Source organism: Photinus pyralis, unplaced genomic scaffold (genome assembly GCF_008802855.1).
Source record: "Photinus pyralis isolate 1611_PpyrPB1 unplaced genomic scaffold, Ppyr1.3 Ppyr1.4_LG5, whole genome shotgun sequence".
Taxonomy (NCBI): Eukaryota; Metazoa; Arthropoda; class Insecta; order Coleoptera; family Lampyridae; genus Photinus; species Photinus pyralis.
This window is the reverse complement of record NW_022170596.1, coordinates 38,015,129-38,025,690: the sequence shown is the minus strand read 5'-3', so window position 1 is coordinate 38,025,690 and position 10,562 is coordinate 38,015,129. Positions and strand designations below refer to the sequence as shown.

General features: G+C 35.5%; 1 protein-coding gene across 1 annotated transcript; it reads left to right on the top strand.

The window, feature by feature from the left end:
• The first annotated feature begins 7,218 nt into the window (after positions 1-7,218).
• LOC116172481 (pupal cuticle protein 36-like) lies at positions 7,219-9,943 on the top strand. The gene is made up of 5 exons (XM_031489705.1): positions 7,219-7,271; positions 8,011-8,161; positions 8,599-8,869; positions 8,915-9,520; positions 9,569-9,943. Exons 1-4 carry the CDS (start codon positions 7,263-7,265, stop codon positions 9,510-9,512), a joined length of 1,029 nt encoding a protein of 342 aa, XP_031345565.1. The 5' UTR covers positions 7,219-7,262; the 3' UTR covers positions 9,513-9,520; positions 9,569-9,943.
• Positions 9,944-10,562: the final 619 nt, after the last annotated feature.

Sequence of the window (10,562 nt, the reverse complement as noted above, 5' to 3'; positions counted from 1 at the left end):
AGTTACATATCTGAGAAAAAAGTAAAGTACATGGCATCCCTTCCGCCTGAATTCTTTGGTCTTTCCCTTTCATGTACAATTGAAAGTAAAATCATTTAAATGCATAGTTATATCAGAGTGTAATAAATTAATAATTATAACCTACTTATTGAAAATTATGCAACCTTATTATCCTAAGTTAGTCCTCTGAAAGGTATTATATTGTATCTCCAAAATTATTTAGCAACAATTGTATCAAGACATCTATTAATTCTCTTTAGTAATTCATTAAGGATATAATTGGCTATTATTCTCCCCGAGTGCGATTGTATTAAATTTACACGTAAATCTTTAACCTATCGAACCCATTGAATATCACATCAAAAGGATTTGTTTTTGTATACAAATGGACGCCATTTATAGAATCTGCTTTTTTACATCACTTTAATGAGAAATGAATTACAATGTTTACGATTCACCTATATATTTAGGGGGTTAGCGCAAGGAATAAACTTACAGCCACAGATGGAAGATGCGTCTTCGGAAGATCCGACCTCGGAAGAGTCATTCGAAAGATTCGTCTCAGGAAGATCAGCTTTTGGAAAACTGGTTCCAAAAAAATTAATAAAACCGTCTCTTGGAGTGAATGCTATGTATAGAATGTTAAAGTTCCCTTGCACTTGAATGCAACATTCACTACGGTTAAAACGTACCTCTAAACGGTGGGCGTAACTTATTTGGAACCCCATTTGAACTTAAATATGTTTTTTAGTTTTGCGCCAATTTTGATCAAATTGGAAACAGACATGGTGAACATAAGCATTGACATTTGAAGGGTAAGTTATATTTCCGCTTCAATGGTGGTCTCTAGAAATATGAATGCCGGGAAAACCGAAATTTATGTAGTAGAAAGCTGGTGTTAAAATAAATTCTGAAATTTATTAAAGAGGTATACATAAATAAATAAAATAAATAAATAAAATAATAAAAAATTTCACATATGGTCCAATATTTGAAGTAGATTAGAAATCATGGTTTCAGTACTATCCGAGATTTAAAACATTGGACAGTTTTTTGTTGGAACCAATTTGACCAAGGGATCGTGAACCGATCTTGTACAGTGACAGTGACAAAGGAAAATTCGCTTCCGTTTCTGTGACAAAATTCACCCCCTTGGTAGACTTAAGAAATTCGCCCATGCAAGATTATCGCCACCAATGAAAATTTGCCCCCACCAGAAACCTGATTCAAATCTCATACTTGCTTCAGAAAAGTTTACCTTTCGAACAGAAAACTCGCTTCCGCTGGAGTACTCGCTCACTATATACCTATAGGTAAAACCAGTGGACGATTGAAAATATAGAAGAAAGGCAGTAAAATCTATTGCGAAAATTCTTTATTGTGTTCATTCCGAAGGGGTGTTTTTCCTTTGTGATTTTAAAGTTATTTCTGTGGGGAATGTAGGCCCACTTAAAATATTAACAAAAATGTATGTGGGTACGGTTAGTGCTGCCTTAGTGTCATGTAGTGCTGCAAACTTAACTTCAGTGATTCTTCACTTCGTAGCAAAAATTAGAAAAACTGAGATGGGGCGTAGAGTAAATAATTTACTCTATGGATGGGGTGAAGTGCAGACTACATTTATAATAGTATATATAATAATGTTACCAATTACAAATTTTTTATATAATTAAGTAACAGTACCAGCTCTCCGAAAGAAACTGCTACTTGACGAAATGCAGACATTGCTAGTGGGAGGAGGAGAGGTGACTTCTTCTTGTTGTAGATGAAATGTAACGTAGCACATAAAATTTTTGATTAGAGCATTCCTATTCATTTATCTTACAAGATTTTGTAACAAACTTATTGTTTAAGTACATCTTGTTCAGCTTCTCACAACCGCTACTTGGCCTGTTCATTTCTGAAATACCATAATTACCAAAAACTAATCCTTTCCACAACAGACAACAATAATAAATTACTCTTTTCACATTTAAAAAACCAAAACACGAGTACCTTTCATGGGCCAAAGCCAGGTGTAAAAATACTAGTCGATGTTGGTCCGAGCTGCAATTATGGAATCCATATATTAAATGGTAATCTTATAATTGAATATGCGAACATTTTCCATAGAATTCATCCCCTGTTGGTTTGTTTCACTATATAAAAATGGGAATTTTTTCTGAATAGGTCTTCAAAATAACATTTTTTTTAAGAATCGTATTATGGTATCCAAAATTATAGAAAGTCTGCTGCCAATCGACATAATTTAAAATTGTGGTCAATGACGTACGTCTACAGAGGAAAGAGGGGCATATATTTTTTAATAGCAACCACTATTTTTTATTACATACTCTTAAAGTGCACAACTGCATACCATTTCTTATATTACATTAAAGCCCCTGGCTGAAATCTCGCCCACTCAAATATAAAGACCAAAATCTCGACCAAAATAAATAAATAAATAATATAAAATAATAAAAAATCAAGGAAAAATGCTGTCATAATTCATTTTATGATTTCACAAGTTTGCCTTGAAAAAAAAGACGTTATTCTTTTGTTAGTTATGTTAAATAATTTGTTATTTTTTTAAGTAAATTTAGATTGTTAGAAATTATTTGCAATGGCGAGCGTCTACAGAACTAAAAGAGCGTCACTTTTTGTAATGAAAAGTACTATTTTACGTTTGTTATATTATTGATGAATGAAATTTTTTTAAATACGTATCACAATATTAATGACACTATTCATAGTTTTTAAGTAGATGTAGATATACATTTGTTGCAAATTTTTAATACTTATTGATACACTAAATGCTTTAACAAAACTAATGTAGCGAATCTTCTAGAAATCCCGATTAACGTCGAGGCGATAAAAAACTATAAGGCGAATGTGACGCATTCTTTCCGAGAAATATGACTTGTTTTGTTCTAACATGTTCAAGAGCGTTCGGAAGTGTTCGTGAAAGACCGGCGTTTGCTATATAAGCGAACTGAATCGCGTGTAGTTAGCAAGTTCCAACATAATTACTGTTATAAATTAATTCATTTCAAGACTGTTATACAACCGTATTGTAGTTAATTGTACATGTCAGACTCTGTCAAAAGCCTGGTATACTGATACACAGTATCCTTTGTTCAAACTGGTGAGTATGATTTGTGATATTCGATGGCATCAGGGCCGTGGCATCCAGTAGGGCAACCAGGCAAGTGCCCTAGGTGCCAAAAAGTCCTACATTTTTTAAAATAAAAATTATACAAAAGTATTTTACAGTTTTTATTTTGCAATTTTAAGTGCACTTGAGTCAGGATTGATCGTAAATAAGTAATATAATTATTTATAATAAAATATATGCAAAGACTACATTATTATTGTTGTTATTATTATTATTAAAAAAGGCGCTTCGGACAAACTTTGCACTAGGCGCAATTTTACCTTGCCACGCCCCTGGATGGCATTGTTGGGTTGTCGAGTGAGCCTGTCGGAATCCGACTTGATAATCCGGTATACATGGTGTGTTCACTAGTTTTTCGAGAACTTTTGAAATATCTGATAATAGGCTTATAGGACGATATGATTTTACACTATGGGTCTTTACCAGGTTTGATGATTAAAATTATCTCCGCACTTTTTAGTTTTTGGAGCCAGTATTGGATCCGTATAGGATTGTATTAAAGATATAGGTATATATGTCAGTAGTACCATCCCTTTTTTGGCCAGTCCTTCAAGCACTTTTGCTGTGATAAGATCCATACGCGGGGATTTTCTTAGGTTTAGGCGTCTTATTTCACCTTTTATGTCTGTAGGTGTGACGGGTGGTTGTACTGCTGACACTTGTCACTTGAGCCTAATATTTGCATCACTTCCTTCATCGGGGTCATTTTGTGACGCTGAAATGCTTCTACTTTCTCCTTATCACTTTTTGCCCACTGTTCTTGTGTTGGTTGTTCTATTCTGAACGGGTTGTTGTTGACTTTTTTTTTAAATTTACATTTCAGCTTATTGCTTAGGCATTCTAACAAATACTTACAGTTTATAACAACGGATTGCACCGTATATTTGCAATTTCCTTTGCAAATAAAGAATCTATGATAGTTAATGTTTTTGGCCGCAACTTACTGTACTCTTTATATAATTTAGTCCCATTTGCTTCAGCAATAACTGTAAAAATACGGTTCTTATTGGTTGCTTCATAGATACTTTCACAATAAGGAATGTTTTGAAGCGTCATTGGGAAGCTTAAAACGTCAAATCTTTTAAAATTATGAGTTATAGCGTTCCTTTTGTTTTCTTTTAAAACGCAATCGGTTCGCGATAACTTGAAATGTCAACTCTTTGGTGCTTTTTAAATTGACGCCTTCAGGCTCTTACTCTAAAAAGTGGTATAATAAGATCTATGTTAACACTTAAATACGCATTTTTACCTAGTTCAGAAAGATATCTATGCGTGCAAACTTAAGAAAATCCTACTATACTAAGCCACATGTTTTTCTGCTCTTTAATAATTGTTCGTAACATTTTCACATATTATCTTTTAATTCACTGGGGAGTACATTTAAAATTACTTCTTTGGTTGCGCCTGCAATATTTTTTGAATTTTCTCTTGACATATCTAAAACTTTGATAGTTCCTTACTCAATGGTATGTGCAGTGAAAAAAATTAATATTTTGGTAGCATTTGAATGTACCGCTTTATAGTGAACTTGAACAAAGGTATGTCTGGCGATAACGAGCAATATCACGAAACGTATTGCAAGCGAGCACAGTTGACGCGATCTCTTCGGACTTAAAAGTTTCATTCCGCGGTGCGAAAAGCCGAGCTCGTGACCGAAATGCGGTTTTCCTATTGGTGTACAGAGGTCGCTCAGAAAATATGACCCGTAAAGTCACTAAATATAGAAAGTACCGCAATCATCCGCCATTTTTGGGCAAATTCGCTGCCAACTTAAAAAAATTGACAAATAAAATCTGAATAGCTGTAATTTTTTATAACCTAACTTCATAGTACTGTCATGTTTTATAAAAATATATACAGATATCTCCAGACAGGTGGAACAATCCCTAACATTAAAGTTACTAGAATCTGGTAACTTCCGCCATTTTTGGGTAAAAATCATGCGTTCTCTCTCTAACATACGAGCCCAATGGATTGCGGTACTTTCTATATTTAGTGACTTTAATGACCCGTTTCGGTTTTTACTTCTGGAAAACAATCATTGAATCGTTTGAATTTGTCACGTGATATTGGGAATTCACAGAAGGTAGAAATAGGTAGGTATCGTAATTAACTGAATTCATTCATTCAGTAAAATAAAATTATTAAGGTAAATTTAATTATTAAATCAGTGTTAAACTGTTTTTATTATGTACCTATCTTATTAAATTAATAAGAAATATTAGCTTCCTTAAAATTTTATTACTACTGCGTCATTTAGGTTATATAAGGCGTATTTATTTTCTCGCCTAGCCTGGAAATAGATTTGTACAACTAGAGAAGAAAGTGGATTTTTCCAACTCGAGTTCAAAGTTTGAACGAGAGTTGAACAACATTTTCTTCTCAAGTTTTTACACATAATTCTTTCTAAAATTACAAACAACATTGAAAAATTATTGTATGCAATAATGAAGTTTAACACATAGAAATTTAGATACGGGTATGTTTCAATTTGAATGTCATTATTAGGGTTAACGCAGCAATTGTTCTTTACTTTCCTCACTAGAGAGGAAAATACATTTTCTTCGCCCTTTTTAGAGACGAAAGTAGTCGTTTCTAAAGTAGTAGTAGTAAATGAATTTTCTCGCTTTATCTCTGCAATTGTCTTCTATCCCGTTCTCACACAGGCGATAAAATGTCTCTTGTATAAGATAAAAACAATTTTATTATTGAGCTAGCTGTGGGAACCATTAAAATTGATTGCTATATTAGAATTTGTGCGAGTGCCGTAGAGGCCCAATTTTATTTTAGGCCTTGCCTTACACTTTACTTGTAGAACAAAGATTTTTTAAATCTAACAGATTAAAATGAGTTGTAAGAGAGAAAAAATTAACAAGTTGTTTAAGATATTTATTAATTATTATATAGCAGTAAAGCTAAATCTACCAATTTTTGGACGTAGACAACGGAAATGCTTGTTTCACGTAAGGGTTGTGAAATCCGCTTACTTTTCATGACCGAGCAAATTTCGGAAAAAAGTTTTTATGAAATCAGCCCTTCATTTCACATTCTTTTGCGGGAACCTTTCATTAATTTTCGGGGGGAAGATTTCGCCTCGCCCCCTGAAAGCTGCTCTACGTTTTTCCAAATATTGGTGTCAAATGTAATGCGGATGCGCACCCAGAAAAAATTCATTAATCTTTCAGAATCAACAAATTTTCAAAAGCTTTTAAATTTTAAATAGAGATAATTACGTCCAGAAAATATTAATTTAATATAGGTAGTCAAGTATTACAAAGAGTTTATTATACCTACTCCAAGATCGGCAAAAATGTCCGTAAGGGATGGCAAAAGCATTTTAGCTCAGGGATAAATCATAATTCTAATTACTCAATTTATTGAAAGTGATTGTCAATAAATAGCAATAATTTATGACTGATGCATAAGGAGATAGAATATCCGGAATAATAATAGAAATCCTAAAGAAGGTTACGCGGATTAAGAAAAAAAGCAAGTAACGACAATACATTGAATTAATGTGTATCGAAACGTCTACAAATTTTATTGTGACTATTTTATAATAAAAGTTAAGGATGAATGTCGCAACAGACCTTTTGAGACCCATTCGATGCACTTTTCTCCTTTAAATTAACAGGCCACGCCTGCAAGGACCTTTTAACAATAGTCAAAAAATCCAAGAGTGGTCGAAAAGTCAAAATTAGTTATGCCCAGACAATGCTAATTTTCTAGGTGACATAACGTGTTCAGCAATAACAACAATAGGTGTAAATGTGTACCGACCTGTAATTAGAAGTAAACAATTTAGTTCATGTAAAGATAATTAAATCGACAGTCTGCATATATGTGAATTAAGGAATCAACGATGATCAGGATGATGTGTGAAAGGACGGTATAGCACGCAAGCAGTACCTTAATATTTTGCATCACTTTTATTTTCACAAAAGAAGATGATCTCGTTTCGCTCACTGTTCTGATTAATGGAAAAGAGTGGGGTTGCATCCCATGCTCCGATTTTATACTATATAAAGGGAATCTTCTTTAACATCCACCACAGTCGTCTTTACATACCTTGCATGTACAATTAGTGAATATATCACACTTACACATCATGAAATTGGTAAGTCCATGAAGGTTTTAAGGCCTCGCTAATGTCTAAAATATTTACTTTTAAGTGCTTTAAATTAAGACACAAAAAAGTTGCTTCAATGAAATTATGCCAAGGTATTCCTTATTTCGGATACACCCTTCGGTATCATCTTGGGCAAGGAAAGGGTGCGCATCAGTGTTACGCAAGCACCATGCTTAAAAATAAGACATTCTCCAGGTGAAATTAACATCTCCTTAAAAGTATTCTTTCCATGTGTTCTTTTTTGTAAAATTACCGTCTCAAGAATTTAATTTGCGTTTATATAATAGATTATCTAACTCAGTCTTGTAAATACATCATGTTACAGATGCGTCTTGCTTTTATTAGTGTTTCCTCCTTTCGTTACTGCAATGTGAAAATTCGTATAGCCCCATTGTTAAGACGATTTTCCGTAGTAATTTCCATTTGAACTTGACTTTGACTTCAACCGGTTTATGTAGTAAATGCAAAACTAGAGCATCGATTTCATTCATAAAACCGCTTCATTGAAATTTTTCAAAGCAGTGTAACTAACTTTGCAAAATCGTGACATTTCGCTTTGAACAATGAGACACTTACTTTTTTCGCGATAGGCACTGCAGGTGGCATATTGACAGTCAGATTTCCTAACAATGTTGAAGTACTTACCTCTTGACTTTTATGGGTGAAGTACTTGCAAGCTGCATTTCTAATCTGATACATCCTCTATGATTCACATTATCTGTTTCAGTTACTTTTGGCTGTGGTTGTGGGAGCGTGTTACTGCGCTCGCTTAGATAATACATACCTTCCACCCGCAGGCGCCCACGGCGCCGGTGGTGGACCAGGATTATCCGCCCCGTTTGGACCAAGACCATCAGGAGGCGGCGCTCCAGGCTTCGGTACGTTACTCTGATCCTGCCTATTGTAATCCTTGTGACACTACAACCGGCAGTTACTATAAATTACATGTTAAACGTGATAGGTTACGATAGCTGAGGAATCGTTAAAAATGTGCGATTTCTAGTTACACATTTTATCAGAAATTTGTAACAAACGCGAATCTCATGTGAATATACTTACTTTCATCTTCGGCACCGATATTTACGAATTTAGGTAATGCCAACCGCTTATAATCGATGAGTTGCATTTAATACATAATTCTATAACAATTTCAAGGTAGTACTTATAGTTCGTCAATGTACATTCACTTTAGATTAATAACGCGCATCTTTTTCAATCTCGCGCAATGCGTCCAATACGTAATTAAGAATTACTCAACATAATTGCCAACTGTGGGTGTACGCGGTTTACAAAATTTACGCGTATTTATAATCAGGAGGACGACCGGGAGGACCAGGTGGTCCAGGATTCGGAGGACCGGGAGGTGCACCAGGGCCGTTATACGGACCGCCTAGCGGACCCGGAAAAGCCGGACCCGGTGGTCCAGGACCTAACGGGTTTGGGCCAGGACCACACGGTGGATTCGGTCCCGCTGGGCCGGGTGGATTTGGACCAGGACCGCAAGGAGGAGGAGGTCCCGATGCACGTGCCAATATTTTACGCTTCGATAACACCCCGAACGCCGGAGATGGCAGTTATCAATTCAGGTGAGTTTGAAGCTCAAAATAAGCTTAGTAATTGTCTGGTTGCAGTTTTGAAACTGAAAATGGGATCAAAGCAGAAGAAGAAGGACATGCCAGACCAGACAGTAATCAAGAGGAAGGCGGTGAAGCTGTACGTGGATCGTTTTCTTACACTGCTCCTGACGGTCAACAGATCGAAATCACTTATACAGCCGATGAAAATGGTTTTGTACCACAAGGAGCTCACCTTCCCACACCTCCCCCAATTCCGGAAGAAATCTTAAGATCTCTCGAGCAAAATGCCGCTGAAGAGGCTCGTGGAGGTGGAAGCGATGGTAGCTACAATGGCGGTCAAGGTGGATATCCAAGTGGAGGTCCTGGTGGAAGACAAGGGGGTTACCCCAGCGGAGGACCAGGCGGTTATCCAAGCGGTCCCGGTGGGCGACCCAGCGGCCCGGGGGGTTTTCCAAGTGGAGGAGGTCCTGGCGGTTATCCTAGTGGTGGTCCGGGAGGTTATCCTAGTGGTGGTCCAGGTGGTTATCCTAGCGGTAGTGGTCCTGGTGGATATCCCGGAGGCTCCAGCAGTCCAGGTGCCGGTGGACTACCTGGTGCAAGACCCGGAGGAAGTAGGCCGGGCTTCAATCCTCAAACTGGATACAGTTATTAAATATATTTGTAGGTTTCTAAATTTATGACTTCTCATAATTAATTTCAAATTTTCAGATAATGAAGGGTAGTATTTATGAAGCGCTTGCCAATGGGATTATGCCATAAATAAAATACGTACTTAAATGTAATGCATCGTCGCAGAACATTTATTTTGCTTCGTTAAGCAGTTAACAGCTGTTGATTCAAAGAAGTACAACACATTTTTTTTATAATTTAGCTAGGAATTATTACAATTATTAGGACGACATTTGCTATGTTTCAGGTTATGAGATTTCATTTTTGTGATTTTAAAGGTGCTACGATCGCCTGTACTTAGCGTAAGCTAATAAGTAGGGTAACACCTAGCTGTTAGTTGTAAATGCAGGTATTTTGTGTGTATAGTATAAATAATAAGGATGTATATATTTATTTTAAATAAATGTGCAATTATGCGAGTAAAATTTGACATTTTATTTTAAGACATAATTTGGCTCGTGTGCGTCGTGAAATTTTAATACATTATGAAACTGTCATATATAACTAGGACTATCAAATAATGTCTTGTAATTATAAAAATATCGCTACCTTACAGGTAAAAAACGAATGAAAGATTAGAAAAATAAATCACTCAAAATGATCAATCTTTTGATTTAAAATCCCATCGTTTTTATAGAGGATCTCGGTCATTATTTTTCGTTTAACCTAGATATGGAAATAAAATTATTCTTGTAATGGACTGTATCGTTACGTAATCATTTTTACCTTCATTATAACACCATTTAATTGAATTTTTTATACCTGAATTAAAATCGAAGATAGCATGGCAGCGAATTTAAGACGAGAAGATGATGTAATCCTTGCTTCACGGCAAACAATTTTTGCCATTTCCTATCAGTGGAATCTGTAATATATTAAATTTTGCAGTCACACAATTACCATTCCTAATTTGCCTTAAGCGTTGAATTAGGAGGTGAGACATGAGTTCCCAAACTCCGTGTCGCTATTGTAAAGATTTTTTTCTGACTTCCACACGTTTTTTAACTTTCGGTCCGTCCACAGAGAAGAACCT